Source organism: Corylus avellana, chromosome 11, assembly GCF_965113065.1.
Source record: "Corylus avellana chromosome 11, dhCorAvel1.hap1.2, whole genome shotgun sequence".
Classification (NCBI taxonomy): Eukaryota; Viridiplantae; Streptophyta; class Magnoliopsida; order Fagales; family Betulaceae; genus Corylus; species Corylus avellana.
This window is the reverse complement of record NC_142500.1, coordinates 12,299,976-12,318,497: the sequence shown is the minus strand read 5'-3', so window position 1 is coordinate 12,318,497 and position 18,522 is coordinate 12,299,976. Positions and strand designations below refer to the sequence as shown.

The 18,522-nt window shown below is 36.4% G+C and overlaps 2 protein-coding genes across 2 annotated transcripts; one reads left to right on the top strand and one right to left on the bottom strand.

The window, feature by feature from the left end:
- Window positions 1-891: 891 nt before the first annotated feature.
- On the bottom strand, window positions 892-2,565 carry LOC148583100 (uncharacterized). The gene is made up of 5 exons (XM_088511556.1): window positions 2,400-2,565; window positions 2,052-2,302; window positions 1,710-1,940; window positions 1,532-1,624; window positions 892-1,221 (listed from the first exon to the last, which is right to left on the bottom strand). The coding sequence occupies exons 1-5, from the start codon at window positions 2,563-2,565 to the stop codon at window positions 892-894; spliced, it is 1,071 nt and encodes a 356-aa protein (XP_088367682.1).
- Window positions 2,566-11,705: 9,140 nt separating this feature from the next.
- MAP3KA (mitogen-activated protein kinase kinase kinase 3) lies at window positions 11,706-18,391 on the top strand. Its single transcript, XM_059576035.2, has 11 exons — window positions 11,706-12,366; window positions 13,439-13,756; window positions 14,397-14,484; window positions 14,618-14,680; window positions 15,058-15,218; window positions 15,351-15,426; window positions 15,901-15,960; window positions 16,126-16,233; window positions 16,343-16,579; window positions 17,543-17,646; window positions 17,738-18,391. Exons 1-11 carry the CDS (start codon window positions 11,978-11,980, stop codon window positions 18,003-18,005), a joined length of 1,872 nt encoding a protein of 623 aa, XP_059432018.2. The 5' UTR covers window positions 11,706-11,977; the 3' UTR covers window positions 18,006-18,391.
- The last annotated feature ends 131 nt before the right edge of the window (window positions 18,392-18,522 follow it).

Genomic DNA, 18,522 nt, shown 5'->3' with positions numbered 1-18,522 from the left:
TATCACAAACATGTAGTCTCTACGTCAATCATATACAACCAAACTATATATGTTACCATGAGTATAGACTTAATTACATATAACATTAAACATCAACAAAACAAGAACAAAATATATAATAGGTTTACCAACTACAAACTCACAGACAATGCTCAATCTAAGTCGATAGCTTCCTCACTCTCCAACTTCTCCGCATTACCTGGAGATGATAAAACAATCAATCAGGAAGCAGTAGGTACCTTTCTTATCAGGATCTTAGGCCAAACACAAAAAATGGCACCATAACAACTTTAACATATATACTAACCAAAATGACATTATTATAATAGAACAAAAAATGCACTAACTACAATTATAAATCATCATCAATGCAATATCTATCTATATATAAATATATATAGATATTCCGACTGGAAAATAATATCCTTCATTCTAAAATTAGACGCAAACACAATGCTAATGTTTAGTAGTAGAAATAATAACAAACATCATCGGGGTCACTATCAACAACAACAACATAAAAAACCAATACTAATTCCAATCAAATGAATCGCCAAACCAATGAAGAACAAAACATTTTGCAACAAGAGTGTCCATATATATATTCAAGAAAACCCAAAAAAAAAAAAAAAAACAAATTGCATTACCTGATCCACTCCCCACCGACGATCTCACCACCAAACGGGCTGCAAATTCTTTGTCTGGGACATCCTTAACTCGAGTCATATCGGATGAGGACCTCGACTATAACATGGACTCAAGCTGAGAAAAACGTGCCTCATACAAAGTGTTCATACTAGCCTCACTCTCAGTTAGCCGCACAGCAACCTGCTCTCGTTGTGCATCTAACAGCGCAGCTATCTCTGCCCTATGCCTCTCCCTTTCAGCTTGCTACGCCACTGTCTGCTCTCCCTGTGTCTCTAGAAGCACATCCATCTCCTGCTTGTGCTTCTCCCGCTCAGCTTGTAGTGCAGCTTCTATCATTTCTGGGACACCAAAGCTCCCAAGAGGTTGTGACCGTGGCGCGACTGGTCTATAGTAGGAGTGGATGCTGCCGCGCACAGGTAGTATACCTGCTCCAACTTGGCGAACCCGACTAGTGTACTCCGGCTTATTGCCGATCCCCCGTGCGTACGCATCGTCGGGTGCCCACCGTACGGTCCCCTCGGTTACAGATCTTGTAGCAGCAGGGTCAGTGGGAAGCAACTCCTTCATCCTCTCCTGTAGAGTACACATTAAAAGAAGCAATTAGAAACATTAAATTAAAATACAAAGAAATATACATTAACCAAGACATATCGGTTATTAGTAGCATACACATCTCTCCCTGACCAAGTCATTTGGATATCCGCCATCCTTCTTCACGTGTGTGTTAATGTAAGACTATGCTCGTGTTGGCGGAGTCCCGGTATTTATGAGCTGCATAAACAAATAAAACATAAACATAATCAACATAAATTATATATATATATATATATATATATATATATATATATATATATATATAAAACTGATCAAAAAATGCACATACTTCTTCATGTGTAACCTTTGCATAGCTCTTTGACCCGGTGCAGTGAGGCTCTTTGTTCTTCGACCGGATTCCCTTCATAAATGCAGCATAATCCTACACAATTAACATTGTTAATAACTTAGGCTAACACATTCATTTTAATAAAACTAAACAAAACTCACTAAAATATGTGACTTACTTGATTCTCTTTAGTACACCATTTCTCCAATAATATATCCACGTCCGTTCTGTTGTACATAGATAATTGTCCCCCTTCCCTAGCCTTCACTGTCGCCGGAGTATCGTCCGACGTGATGTGAAGACTCTGCTTCAAGTCATACCTCCAAGTCTTATGCTTGTTTCGCATATCAAGGAAAGCGTCCCGTTTTATGGCCGCGATATCGCACTCAGGCGGGATATAAAAGTGCTTCTGCATATATTCACACGTATATTTATATTAACAATACATCATGTATTTGAGATAAATATATGAATATATAAATAATTATCATAAATACAATAATATTTAATTATAACATACCATCAATGCATCCCAGATATCTTCCTTCCTACGCTCCGGTACATTCTTCCACTCGCCGCTAATCCTTACATAAGTACTGCTCCTGACGAACACTCCTGTCATCCATCTAAACTTGGAAGCGCTTTGTCCCACAGGCTGCCACGCGGGGTTATACTCACACACGATCCTCTGGCCATCGGGGATCTCCCACAACTTGTGACATGACTTGACAATCAAGATATGGTAGCGGGTGATGCCATTTTGATCTACACCTAATACATTAAGGATTTGAATAAGTTAGTTACTTATTTAAACTAACTACGTATTGAAATAAAAAAAATATTACGATTTTTTAGCACATATACTTACTTATCGTCCGAACCTTGTTCACCGCCAATGGGCGTGTAGCGGCATCATCGGAATGTGTCATGCGCGACACCATCCTCATCACCCACATTGCTATCCAGGGGCTGTGTCTCATCACTATCATCCACCTGTGATCCGGTGGGGTACGGGTGCCGCTCGAAATGGCCATGGGAAACGATCCCCAGCTCGCTCAACGTCGTGAAGTCAAGCGTGAAAGGTGTGGATGTGCTTGGCTCTGGCGGAGTATGCTGAGAATCTACATAAATGTCACCACCAAAGCCCACGTCCTGCCCTGCATGGGTCTACCCTTCCACATGATGTGGAAATACCGGTCTATACCCTTCTGGCTCCATATCAGCCCGAGGGGATGAATGTAACGCATGGGTGCCGGATGTCAACCGCACGGTCGGTTGCCTCTGTGCTTTTCTCTTTTCCCTGTAACTCATATCTCCCTCCAAAATACGTTACGAACCGAATTAGTATTTAAAATAAGTAAATATGTAAAAGTATATGTAAAGTAATCACACATTTAAATTTTTAAACATATACTAGTTACTCAATTAATTATATATCATTTCCACAAACTACATATAAATTTTATGGTTAACTTAAAAAGCAATTACAAATTAATGTAATTTGTAATGAAAAGTAATTTCTTAAACTTAAACGAAATAACAACTATTCCAAATGGGGACCATCAATAATGATCATCTATCTAGGCTAGTTGTTTTCGTATTTTTTTTAGTACAGTTTAGGGCTTTCTTCACACACTTTTTTAATTTTGTTCTTTTTTTTTTTTTGTTCTTTTTTTTTTTCCTTTCAAATTTACATTATTTGATGTTGTTTAACCGTTAACATTCTTCATTCACGTTTAGCTTCTATCATTTTTCCTCAAAAGTTCATATATATGCATTTGTTAGATGTTGGGGACCCTAGTTAAATAAAATAAATCTAGCTAGGGTACAAAGTCAATTTATATATATATATATATATATATATATATATATATATATATATATATATATATATATATATTTTCCTATTGTCAAAGTTTTTGGTCGTATAGCATTTATAAGTATTAATTGGGCAAAACCTAAACAATATACAAGTCTAAGTTTCATGCATTTATTATTATAAGTTAAATAAATAAATCTAAGTTAATTACTAGTTTCCGGATATAACGGATCAAAATTAACCACATGGTTGTTCATATATATATACCACGTGCATACCAAATAACAATCATAACACATAGTATGAATTACTTAATTAATTAACAAATTAACAATAAATAACTATCTCAAACAAAGCAAAAATTTAAATAAGTTATATATAATAACATAAATGTGAAATTGTTATATATAATATATATATAGCCGGCCATATATATACTATATATACATATGTATTACCCATATATATATATATATATGTAACAAAAAAATTGAAATGCATATATATAGCTAGCGAGGAACGACACGAGTGAAGCAATTCATGTAAATATATCAATCATCTTGCACAAAACCAAATTCATAATAATTTTCTTTTCAAACGTATTACACGAAATTAGCACAAACATCACCCAAACTTGCAACACCAAATCCAAACCAAACAAATATATATATATATATATATATATATATATATATATATATATATATATATATATAACCTTTCCGGATTCTCCCCCTCCCGTTGTTGGTATCAGAGCCATAAGAGTTCCGATCTCTTTGCTGCTTGATGTACACCCTGTTCTCCTTTGAACCCCCTGAGTATTGTCTTGCTCTTCTCCTCTTTACTTACCCCCTGTTAACCTTTCTCTGTGTCGAGATCCTAGTTGTTAGACGGTAGTCCACCACCCTGTCAGTTACTGTTGTAAGGAACGGTAGTTCACCACCCGGTCTAGTCAGTTTGCAAATCCGTAAGTCCCGTTGAAAAGCCTGGGTTGGCGTGTGAAGGGCAGGTAGTAGGTACTGAGTGTTGGCCAAGGGTATGTGTGAATAGTTCTGGTTTCAGCCGTTTCGCGTCCAAGGGTATGTGTGGATAGTTTAGCGTCTAGGAAGGACATACTTAGGAACTTTGCCCAGTGTGTGATTTTGAGTTTAGTTTGTGTGTCAAAATGTGGAGATCTAATTCTTCTGTTTGTTCTAATTCCAGTTTACCACCTGACGTGGTTAATTTTGAAAATTTTTCTGTCGAAACTGATACTGATTTTAAATTTGATAAGTGGAATATCCCCAAGCTTAACGCCAAGGATGTTTACACTACTTCATGGTCTAAATCTGTCTTTAGATCTGAATATTTTGTCAAAACTGTTGAACAAACCTTTGCTGTTACCGGCAAAGATCAAACTATGACCTTATTTAACAAGAAATTCATTAACGATTCTCTTGCTAAGTTTATAAGTTTTTGCATGTTGGTTCTGTGCAAGTTGCGGTCAAGCCATTGACTTGACTTGGTATTAATACTTCTGTTTTGTTATGCTTGCGTGACACAAGATTTATTGATTTCAAAACCAGTATTCTTGGAATGATTCAATCATCCTTGTTTATTGGTCCTGTCCATTTTGATGTCTTCCCCAACATTTCTCTTGCTTTAAATGATATGCATATTTTGAAAGCTTTGACGCTTAATGTTTTAACTTCTGGTTATAATATGGAAGAAGGTAGCAGACCCCTTGCTATCATCTACCGTATTTATTATAAGTTGATGAAGACAAATCTAGATCCACAAGCTGTGATCAAGAATTCAGGTGAATCTACTTTGTTAATTCAAAGTTCTACTCAGAATGCTTATATCAAAACTCCAAAAATGATTCGCTGTAATGAGATTGACCTCCCCAACGAGTGGCTTTTGGAAGGTGTTGCAAAACCTTCTCGAGTAGTAAACGATGCCTCTAATCTTGATTACATCCAGCAATACATGGATGGATCTGTCAAAATCAATTTTTCTGATTTAGGACTTTCTAACAGAATTGAAAGACCTCTGTTCGAAAGACCTCTGTTGGTTAACGAACGAATGAATTCTTTTGCTGGTTCCACAGCCTCAGAAGGATTTCGACGTCGTGATAAAGATGTGGATGAGTCCCTTAACGCTCCTTCTCCTCTTTGTCCTGTTAACCCTGATTTGAAACTCAAAGGAATTTCTACCGATTCCCAAGTTTCTTCTGCTTTTTACTCTACTAGAAATCATCTCCAAACGGATGACGAAGGTGGATCTATCTCTCCTTCTGCTTCTGATTTTAATGCTCCTCTTCCCACTGCTCATCATCAGTGTAATGTCATCACTGCAACTGCTCCCATCAAAGATTTCTTTTCTATTATTGATTGGCCTGCTTTGTCCAAAGATTTCAGTTCAAAAGAAAATCGTGCTTTAAGACATGCTTACCGTGCCAAATATTCTGAAAATGAACAAAATCTCATCAAGGTCAAATGGACTGAGATGATGATTAAGTCCCAAAAACATATTTTGTTTTTTGATTATCTTCAAAAACATTTCCCTGTCGATAATGTTTTGAATGTTGTCAAAAATAATTTTGTCAAAGAAGATAAAACTGTTGTCAAATCTTCTCATCCTCCTCTTGAAAATACTCTTCTTGATGTCAACAAAATTGTTGTTAAATGTTCCCCTTTCAAAACTCATGATAATGATCCTATTACTAACGATAGGAAAATTATCGAATAAAACAATTGTTGTGCCAAATCTCTGCATATTTTAGGACAACAATTGGACCGTATCGAAGAGAAACTTCCCTCTCTCTCTTCTGATCCAAAGGTTTCCTCTGCTCCTTCTAAAATTGAAAAACCCCTGATTTCTCTCCCTGATTCGAAAGAATCTTCTGGTTTGAAAACGACTTCTCAAATGAACCTTGAGAAAGTCAACAAATTGCTTTCTGAGTTAACTACTGCTCGTGCCAGTTCTTATGGACAAAATTTTGGTAACAAAAAAGTCTCTTCTTCTGATTCTGAAACTTCTTCTCAAGAATCTACTGATTTTGACATCAGAGTTCTTGAACAAAACTTTGGTAAGATTGAAATGGAGCCAAAACTCCAAAGGATCTTTGACGGATCTAAACCTTTTAATCTTACAAAGAATTTTTATTCAAAAACTACTCCTCCTGATTTACAATTTGAGGAAAGGTTTCTCCAATCCCAATTCTCTGTCTCTGCAAATAAATTATATGAATGGAATATTGACGGTTTGTCTGAGCAAGAACTGCCCAATAAGATGAATCACATGTCCATGGTTGCTAATGCCTATCTCACTAATCACAATAAAAGCCAAGCTGATATTGTGGATTTACTTGCTACTGGTTTTTCTGGTACTCTTAGAAATTGGTGGGACAATTATCTCACTGAACTAAGAAGAGATCAGATCAGGAAAGCAGTAAAGAGTGATGAAGAAGGATTACCCATTTTCAATGAGCAAATTGGTATGGGTGAACCTGATGGTGTTAACTCCTTGATCTATACAATTATCAAACATTTTGTCGGAACTTCTTCCAATATCACTTCCCGTATTTCTGATTATTTGAACAATCTTTGATGCCCTACTATGTCTGACTATAGATGGTATCAAGATGTCTTTCTTTCCCGTGTCATGGTTAGACCTGATAGTCAAAAACCTTATTGGAAAGAAAAGTTTGTTAATGGGTTGCCTTCATTATTTGCTCACAAAGTTAAAGATGAATTGATCAGTTCTGACACTGGTCTCATTGATTTTGAAAACTTGACTTATGGTGATTTGTTTTCAACTGTCAAAAAACTTGGTATTAAGATGTGCATCGATCAAAAGATGATCAGACAACAGCTTAAAAAGGCCAAGAAAGCTAAGTATGAAATGGGAAATTTCTGTGAACAGTTTGGATTACCTCCTATTGCTCCTTCCAGAACGCAAAGGAAGAAATCTAAAGCTTTCATGAAATCACCCTCTCCATATTACAATAGTAACAAGAAAAGAAAATTTAATAAACCTAAATTTTCTAAACCTCATCCTAAATGGAGTAAAGAATCTAAATTTGAAAAATACATTTCAAAAAATAAATGCTTCAACTGTGGAGAAACAGGACACTATGCTGACAAGTGCCCAAAACCTCTCAAAAAGATTAAAAAAGAGATTAATGCTTTAAACATCAATGACGATGAAAAGTAAAAAATCTTTAGAATTTTTCAAAACAATGCCTTTTCTGATTATTCTTCTGATAATGATTTTATATCTTCCTCTGATTCTGAATATCGCTCTGCTTCTGATATTTCTGCAAATTGTGTCAATTTTGGTTGTACTGAATCTTGCTGCAACCCAAAAACTTGTTCTGTCCTAACCAAATCAGAAGAACAAGAAGATTTGCTTCTTACCCTGATTTCAAAAATTGAAAACCCAGATTTGAAAGAAGAGTATCTTAAAAAACTTAAGAAACTCATGACCAAAGATGTTGAAAAACCTGTTGGCACTATATCTCTTGAAGATACCTTGAAACGATTTTCAAAACAAAAATCCAAGGTAGCTACTATCTTAGATTTGCAGCATGAGATTAGTATCATCAAGAAAGATATTGTTAACTTGCAACTTGCCTTACAAGATGTTAATACTGAAAACAAAGATTTACAACAAAAGCTTTTGCTTTTAAATCTTAACCAATGTTTTCCTGGAAGTGTTTCTGATAATGAAACACCTGAGCATGATGATGAGGCTGAATCCAGTCATAAATCTTTGTCCAATGAAGTTAAGATTGTCAGTATGATCAGTAAACTTGTCCCTCCGAGATGGTATTCAAAAGTCAGAATTACCATTTCTCCTGATTATGCTTTTGATGTTTTTGCTTTGATTGATTCTGGTTCTGATTTGAATTGCATTCAAGAAGGATTCATTCCTAGCAAATATTTTGAAAAATCCACAGAACGGCTGCATTCAGCCAGTGGAAGCAAATTGCACTTTGATTTTGAGTTAAATAATGCTTATGTCTGTTTCAATAATATTCATTTCCATATTCCTACTGTTCTTGTCAAAAACATGAGTGAAAGGGTAATTCTTGGGATGCCTTTTCTTGCTTTACTTTATCCATTCTCTGTTAACGAGATTGGTGTTTCAACTGTTAAATTTGGTGTTAATATTCAAATACCTTTTGCTTCAAAATTTGAAATTGATGTTAATAGGTTGGATATTAAGTTTAGGCAGTCCTCAGATCTAGAGTTGGATAAGGACCCTATTACCATTAGAGTTTTGTCTTGCCTAAACACCCCCCTGACGGTCGTGTTTTCCCAGAATTCTTTGTTCATACCTATCCCCAGCACATGGCGCATATTATTATTTTTGCTTTGCAAAAAATAATTTTGACGTTATTTTGCATATATTTTATAAAAGTTTTAACCATTTTGGTTTTAATTACTTTTCTTTTGAATTTTTGCAGTGTCACTATGGCTAGCAAAAAGGATAAAGAAAAAATTGGTTCAAAAGCTCTGACTATAAAATCAGAGTCCCCCCTTGCTTCTTCCCTGCCAATTTCCTCTGTTGCCATAACCAACAGATTTGCTCCATTTGCTCCCTCCATTCCTGATTCCCAAATGTCGTACTCAAGTACACTTGCCTCCTCTTATGATCCATTTTCTGACAAACCAAAAAATCCCTTCATAAGGTATGATAAAACGTCTGCCTATATGACTCTCCCTTATTCCCAGAACTTGTTGTTTGTCGAACTTAATCGTTCTGCTTCTTCTAAATCTACCGGAGATATTGCCCTCTCCTATTTTCCCCCAAATTTTCTTGCTTTACTTTATCTTTTGTGGATTCATTCCTAGCAAATATTTCTCCCCTATCCCCTGCATCTATATGCATTCTGCGCTTCCTCCCCCTCCCGTTGTTGATATATATATATATACTTGTGAGGAGCTCTAGTAGGAGCTAGAAACGGAGGGAGAGAGGACGACGGCCGGAGATCGATGGCAAAGAGATGGCCGGCAGGTTTAGTTGCGGGCGGAGGATCACTAGAATCATGAGATCGAGAGAGTATACATACGGTGGAGAAGAGAAAAAAAAAAAAAGAAGCTTAATATTACTCGAGCTTCAGCTATGGTGGAAGAAAGAAAGAAAAACAGAGAGAAAACAAAGAGAAAAAGGAAAAGTTTGGGCGGTCATGCGTGGTAGCTAGCTTCCAGTTGGGGGAAAGAAAAGATAAAATAAAAAAAAATAAAAAATTCAAACGTGCCAGGCCTCTTAATTAAGAGGCATGGCGCGCAGCAGCTGGTCGGGAGAGATGGGATGGGTCTGTGCGGGGAGGGACTCGAGGGAATTTCCTGACGTGCCATGTTTGGCACGTCAGGATTTGACGTGCTAGGTGTTGCGCGTCAGGAATATAATCAAGAAAAAAAAAATTATATAATTAATTAGCTATATAATTGTCTATATATATATAATGTTCTGACGTGGCCACGTCAGAAATTTCTGATGTAGTAAATGTTGCCATGTCAGAAAATATATAATTTTTTAAGATTTAAAATATGTAAGAATTTTCTGATATTGTAGTATTTAACACGTTAGAAAATTCTGACGTGGTACTATTCACACGTAAGAAAAAAATTTCTGACGTGGTAAAATTTCTACATCAGAAAATTAATGACGTGGTAACAAAACATGTACTGTAGCCACGTCAGAAAATGCTATTTTTTTGTAGTGTGACCAAATAGGTAAATATTGCACCAAATATTTTTTTAAGCGAAATCATGATTTTAGTTTAAATTCGCACTTTTTCAAATAAGTACTTTTTAGTGAGCTTATAAAAATCGCTGATTTTTCCACGATGCGCTTTTAAAATTACAATCTCAAATATTCCAAAATTGACATTTGATTTAAAAACTCAAATTATTTCTTTAAAAATACACCCTCAAGCAGACACTAAGACGCAAAACAATTTTCAAATATCTCCATGTATCGTCCTCAACAAGCAAAATGCAAATGACATGGCAGGTGACGCACGTGGCAGCGGCCAGCGAGTACAAAAATTCCACCCTCACCCAGCCGTACATGATTGACACCCACATAATAATAAAATACATTATAATGACAATTAAAATAATAAAAACAGATTAAAAACAATTATCATGGATTACTATCCTCCGTGATACGCATCGGCCATCGTGTCGTGGCCTCCCAGCCCAACCACTTTTACAGTTTTACTTGTCCCACACCAATTTTCTGTCGGGGTGGGTCTCTCAATTCTCATCTCTCTTCCCCCATTTTTTATTTAGAAAATTATATAGTTCGAAAAATGATATTTATCCATCTAAGATTCATCTATTAATCCTATTAATACTCCGTCACTAAACACTTTGTACAAACTATAATTATAATAAGAGAAATGCTACAAGTTGTTCTAACATTCTCCTGATTTTATGTGTATATTATTTTTTAAGAAGTAAAAAAAAATTTACCCACTTGTCACTCATATATATATATATATATATATATATAAGAAATCAATATTCACGTAAGATTAAGAAAATACCAAAAAAAACCGTAGCATTTCTCTAACTATAAACATTGCATCGCATGTAAATAAAAAATATTTTTCTTTTCTAAACCACACCTCAAAATATTTGATCCTAATTGTTTTTGATTGTTTTTTCTTCATTATTGTAGAGCTATCTCTTAGTCTTCTTAGCTTTCTCGACTCTTTTGGAAGCCAGTCGAAAGCTATATTAAACGAGAAACCTATGTGCATGCCCATCTTTTATTTTATTTTATTTATTTTTTTTCGAACCATTCAATCATTTATTTCATTAATGATAAAAATCTTGAACAATTGTTTAGCTATGACAATATCAATAACAAGCCAATGGGCTTTTCCTATATGGACCACTTCATTTATTATTTGTTTGCCTTTATGTCACTCCGTTTGCTTCCCTTTTAACTTGATTAACAAACAAATATCCAAACAATATGAAAATTGCATTAATATTAAGGGTAACATCAAATAATGTGGAGAAGTTTTATGATTAAGACGATGGGTCCTAATCCGAACGGCACGCGTGAATAGTCCCCATTTCTCTCAGCAACAAAGTGCACAATCATCTAGGTAGATTCTCTCTCTCTCTTTATTTATTTATTTATTTATTTTTTGGGGGTTTAAAATCGTCAGCATGCACATTTAGAAGCCAACCAACACAGAAAATACACGCACTCACTGACACACTCAGAGAAAGACACATTACACATGCAATCCAATCATGCATACATCAAAACATACACACATACACATACATACATATGGAGAAGAGAAGAGAAGAAAAGCAGTGTTTCTCTCTCTGGGAAATTGCCACGTCATTTCGCCCCTCTTTATCCAACCACCGCCTGCCGTCCCCAAAGTCTCTCTCGCTCTCTCAAGTCTTAGCTGTTCCTCACTGTAGCTCCTTGGCCCCCCTCCCCACTCTCTCTCTCTTCTCCTTCCTCGTCTTCTTCTTCTTCTTCTTCTTCGTCGTCGTATAAATAGCATCGCTAACCCCAAATCCAAAGTTTCTCTCTTTGAGGCTTATCCTCTCTCTCTCTCTCTCTCTCTGTGGCTCTGCTATTGACTTCATCAGCAGCTAAAAATGCCTGCTTGGTGGGGAAAGAAGTCCGGCAAGAGCAAAGAACAAAACCCACTTAGCGCCCACCTCTATGCTTCCAAATCTTCAGTCAATAATGAAAGGGTCAAGGCCAAGGACAAGGAAAAGGCCAGCAGCTTCGACGAGGTCTTCTGCCGGAATTCGCCGCGTACCAGCAAGGATTTCGGTGGCTCCTCCGGATTTTCAGGTTTCGATTCCGATGGCGGCGACAAGGTAGGCCATCCGCTACCTCGGCCGTCGATTTTGTCCGGGAACGATCATATCCACGGCGCCGTGGTCGGTATGGGATCTGGATCGGTTTCGAGTGTGAGCTCATCTGGGTCATCGGAGGATCAGCCGGTTGCTCAGGAGCAGGCTCAATTCAGTCAGTTCAGGTGGGTTTTTGGAGCTTTGGAAGATTAGTTTTTGTGTGAAAATTTGGTTAAACAATTCCAGGTGTTTGATTGATTAATTGATCATTTCTGGTGTTATTATTGATGTGTTTATTTGGATTGTTTTTAATTCAATTGATTTGCAAAAGAGGCACCTTTTTTTCCGCTAATTTTTTGGTTGTCAGAGTTCTGGTTGCTTTGCATACGGGTGATTTTTTCTGGTTTCCAATCCAAAATCAACATGTGGGGTGCTTTGTATATGGCGGTTTTTCTGATTCCCAATCGAAATTCGGCATATGGGTTTTCCGTCTTTTTCGCTGTCTCAGCCTTTTAAACCGAGTTTTGTTACTGCTACCCAATTCTCTCTCACAGTTTCTTCTTTTGTCAGATTTTGATAGCTTTGTACTGAGGTTTCCATCCTTACAACCAACACAAACCACGTGGATCTGCTGTCAGTTTTTTTTGCTCTGAGCCTCTTGAACTTAGTTTCAGTTTTGTCCATTTCTATATTCTCTCTGTCTCCCACCTTGACAGCCTAGCTAAGTATATACCTTCTCTTGGCTTGTTCCCTCCAAATGGATGAGTATCTTTGGTAAATAAATGATTGGAAGTTTTATGTTTTATTTTTTATTTTTTGGTTGAGAAATGAAGCTGTAGCTATGCAAGTTCAATAATTTCCTGGACAATCTAAATCTTGATCACATGCATATTCTGCCTGACGCTAAGTACTATCCGTTGTTAATTGTCCCTGTTTCTTGCTTCCATTAGCAACCATTTCAGATATTTCCTGTCTTGCGTGTTTCAATGAACTAGCTCGTAATCTTCACACAACGAAGAAAGATGGCTAATGGAGTTTACTTAGTCTTCGCGTGTGACAGTATTTAACAATGGTTATGACCGTGTATTTTAGAGGTGGAAGTCTAGGGTTTGACCTCTCATAGTTGCGGCAATTTGGAAGAGGGAAAGGGGGGGTGTTAAAAAACAAAAAAACTAGATTTTTGAATGATTTCAATTTCAATTATGCTTCTCTAACGCAAGTGTGAATTATAACCAATTTTATTGTTCTGGATTGTAGAGGAATTGGTGATACCAAGACCAACACGAGGTCAAGAAGCCCCGGACCAAGCCCGAGGGGGCCCTCAAGCCCCACATCACCTCTTCACCTGCGGTTATGCGGCTTGAATTTGGAGTCTCCAACGGGAAAGCAAGAAGACGGGAAGAGTCAATGTCATCGGCTGCCTCTTCCTCCAGGTTCTCCTACTAGCCCTTCTGCCTTGCCCAACACAAGAACAAGTGGAGTCGTTGAAAACACAACTTCTACACAATCCAATTGGAAGAAAGGAAGGCTTCTAGGAAGAGGGACTTTTGGGCATGTATACCTCGGATTTAATAGGTAATTTTACTGTTTAAGATATATACTTAGTACTTACCTAATCAAGAAAAGGGCAAATTGCACTTGCACCTTCTGTGGTTTGATGCAGTTTCATTGACACCCCCTAGATTTTCAAATTTTCTATTTATCAACAATTTTTATCCATTTGGAAACATATCAAAAAAGGATAAAGTGCACCTGCACCTTATGTGGTATCTTATTTTTAATTGAAACCCTTCTTATCATGCCTTTTAGTATATTTCCTTCATTTGGGCAATATACAGAAAAGTGTTATAGCAACTGTTAGAAATAAGAAACCGGTTCTGTAGATAAATAATAGAAGACTTATGTAGCTTTATATATTTATTGAGCAACTCCATAGCTTTAAATTGTTAACTCCATGACCTTGAGGTCCATGTGAGTTTCCATGTGTGCACCGATGGTGCACATCTGTTTCGGAATCAATATTAGACGCATGAAGTGCTCAGGTAGTGTGAGTGATCCACATGGTGTTTCTTGTAAACAATACCTATCTTGGCATATCCACATGAACATGAAAAGAACTCAGCAGCAATGTCAATAAAAGAATTGTGGAAAAAAATGGAGTAAGATTAGCATGTTTCATGTTTTCTTACTTTTCCAATTGTTGTATTTGCAACAGTGGAAGTGGACAAATGTGTGCAATAAAAGAAGTCAGGGTTGCTTCTGATGATCAGACGTCAAGAGAATGTCTCAAGCAACTGAATCAGGTAATATGTTTATTAGTATATTTATTCCCTTCAATTTTCACTTTTTAGTTGTACATTTGAATTTTCACTTTCAGAGTGCAGTTCGTCATCTGGCAGTACATAAGATTTTGACTGAATTTTTTCTTGTCAACAGGAGATAAATTTGCTTAGTCAGCTGTCGCATCCAAACATTGTTCGATACTATGGGAGTGAATTGGTAAGAGTTCATCTCTTAAAGGTCAATAATATGTGCCCTACACATGAACAGAAACACACTGTAAATATAGTTAGATTCAGAGGAACAGTGTGTGAAGGTTTTTTCATTTTCAATCTGTGTAATGGGGCCCGTTTGGCAATGGACTGGCCAAAGTCCCATTTTTTTTTTCAACTCTCCGACATTCTTATTTTTTATATCACATCAATCACTTTTTATTACTATTCAAATAAAAAACTCATTACAAAACAAAATTTTTTCACTTTTCCATACAAAAAATTCAAAACTTCTAACTACTTTATATCACATCAATCACTTTTCTATGAATTGCGAATACTGGACCCTGCTTTTGTAACAATTCTGGATTACCATGTTCTCAGGGTGAGGAAACACTCTCAGTTTATTTGGAGTATGTCTCTGGTGGCTCAATTCACAAACTACTTCAAGAATATGGTCCCTTTAAGGAACCTGTTATTCAAAATTATACCAGGCAGATTATTTCTGGGCTTGCCTACTTACATGGAAGGCATACAGTGCACAGGTATTTGGCTATTAATTTAGTCATGGTCCCTTAGTATTTTGCCCTTGGCATTGCAGCTTTGTCAGTTTCTTTATGATTATTTTTTGATAAGTGTTTCTTTATGATTATTAAGTAATGCGTTTTTCTTGGCAGGGACATCAAAGGGGCAAACATCTTAGTAGATCCTAATGGTGAAATCAAGTTGGCAGACTTTGGCATGGCTAAACATGTATAGTTGTCTTACCCCATAAACAGAATTCTAATTCTAGAAGACTAGGGGGAATAGTCAGAGTTCATGCTATTACAAAAGCGTATGACTCTCTTAAACAACAATATAGCCAAGAAAAGGAAGAGTGGAAATAAATGATATTCTTGTAATGCTGGTAATGGAAAATAATTTTGATTTTCACCAAAAATTTGAACCGAAAATAGTCGTAAGATTTTAGTTCTCCCTCCCTCCCTCTCTCTCTCAGTCTCTCGTGCGTGCGCACACACACACGCAAGCACACCTGTTTGTATGCAACCAACTAGACTGAAGGGCATATATAACCTACTAGTATGAAGCAAGCATGACATACTGTTGAGCCAGAAACATATCTGATCTAGGAACATTGAGAATAGTATGTTTTTGTATTCTTCTTTTTATGATTTCTTTCTAGTTAATTGTCAAAAGTAATTCTCATTTTTGGTTCTTCTTCACCAGATAACGGCTTGTTCTTCAATGCTTTCTTTCAAGGGAAGTCCTTATTGGATGGCACCTGAGGTATATTATTTGTCTCTTTTGCTCCCAACACAACCCCCTCCCTCCCTCTTCTTGTCACCTGCACATTATCCTCACTTTCTTTTTGCCTTTTGAACCTTTTATTTCTCCTATGACTGTTCACTAAGGTGTATTTACTCATGTTTCTATCTTGTTTTATAATCTCAGGTTGTAATGAATACAAATGGCTACAGTCTTGCAGTGGATATTTGGAGTTTGGGATGTACAATACTTGAAATGGCAACGTCTAAACCACCATGGAGCCAGTATGAAGGGGTGCGATATTGGATTTTTATAAACTGTTTCTTTATACCACACATTTTGTTATGGTCTTCTTTGAAGTGTTTGTAGGACCAAAATTGATTTGTTATGTTGGGTTGAACAGGTGGCTGCAATATTCAAAATTGGTAACAGCAAAGATACTCCTGAAATTCCTGAATGCCTTTCAAATGATGCAAAGAGTTTTATAAAGCTATGCTTGCAGCGAGACCCATTAGCACGGCCTACAGCCATAAAACTACTAGATCACCCCTTTATTCGAGACCAGGCAACGACTAGAGTAGCAAACATAAATGTGACCAAGGATGCCTTCCCTTACATGTTTGATGGAAGCCGCACACCGGTAATGGCCTAAGATTCTTGTCCTTTCCCCAAAAAAAATATTATCTTTTTTAAGTGTTTATATTGTTAAAGTATTGATTAAATGGTTAAATTTATTTTTTCGTATTAGTTTAAGCTTTATGGAACATGTGGTGATTTAACATGGTATTAAGCTAGAGGTCCCGAGTTCAAATCCTGACTGCATAGTTTACCTCCAATTTTAATTAAATATTTTACGTTCTGTTTGAGTCCACACGTGAGGGTGAGTATTAAAGTATTGATTAAATAATTAAATTTACTATTTCTTATTAACTTAAGCTTATGGAACAAGTAGTGATTTAACATATTTCTTCTAAAATTCTAATATACGAGGACCCAATATATTTCTTCTAAAATTCTAAAATTCTGCCTTGACATGAGTCACTTTTGAATTTTTACAGCACAATCATTAAGAAGTAATTTGTAGGGAACTTGTTTTTTATTGACTTTAAAATACGTCTTTATGGTAAAGGAAATATGCATTATCAACTCAGGAATGATTTGATTATTTTATTCTGGGTGGTCGCCAAAGAAAGAAAAAACATCATCTCATGTTGTTCAGAACTTCCACTGATATGTCAAGGCTTTTGCTAAATTGAACTGAAATGATTATTGCGAACTTGAACAAAGAAAAATAGAAGAAATGGAATCTATTAGGGATCTTAGGATTTTGAAATTTGGAATTTGGAATTTGATGAATATATAAGTATAACCACCATATAACTGTTGGCATGAAAATTAGAATTATCGTTTGAGGCAGACATTTTAGAAAAATAAAGATAAAATGTAGATTATATCTAGTTTCACTCTCTTTTCTAGCAGAACAGAAAGGTCCTCAGTGGCAATTAACTTAGATGAATTTAAATCTATTGACGCCTCTAAATTTTATGAGTCAATAAATATGGGATTTAAGCTAATATTGTACTTGCTTCAACTTCCTGAGCAGCCAGTGTTAGAACTCCATTCAAATAAATCAAAGATGACTTTGAGTGATAGAAATTATGCAACAATGCCAGTTTTTACGTCTTCTGGAACTTCGAAAAGCCCAAGGTAATAACATCCCGCCCTTTATTCTCTCATTCATGCTTCATAATTGTATGGCATTATGAAATTGACTTTGCTTTCATATCCTTACATGCAGGGATAGCATAAGAGCGATTACATCTTTACCTGTATCTCCCTGCTCAAGTCCATTACGACATTATGGACCCGCACACAAGAGCGGTTTTTTATCTCCTCCTCACCCGACCTATGCAATGATGGGACAAAGTGGCTATAATTCTACTGACTACAACTCATATACAACCATGAGAGCAAGCCCCCCATCATACACTTTTGATCCTTGGCGGGAGACCTCTCCATACAGAGCTCATACCCCTGGTAGCTCACCAAGAACAAGACCCATTTGATTATGTAAATAATAACAAAATCAGAAAATCTCTCCAGAATGCTTCATGGCTGAATTTGGGAGGATATAGTATATTCTTGCTCCTTATATCTTTCAGACAGTTAGGCAGTTACTATTTTGCTTACCTCTTCTAGGAGTGACTGGATTCTTTATGTATTGGGGGCTTTGGAGGGGAGCAATAAGAGCAGCAAGATTTCTTTTTCTTTTTTCTTTTTTTTTGGGTTAAGTAGAGCACCAAAATTTCAGTCCATGGGGCAGATGCTGGATGTCTTGATCTTGTAACAATCTGTTGATTGTTGTAAATGGAAGGTGGTTACTGTGTTTGTAACATTTACATTGTATATTAGTTAATGGTATAATATTATTGGCATCAAATCTTTGTTTATAGCTACCCTTGAAGCTAGGCTTTGAAAAATCTATTGGAGCTTAGAACTTAGAAGACAGCCAGGGCTGTCCTGCTGTTCAATTCTTTTTAGGGCCCCTATGGAGATCAAGAGGACCAAAATGTGGCTTCTTTA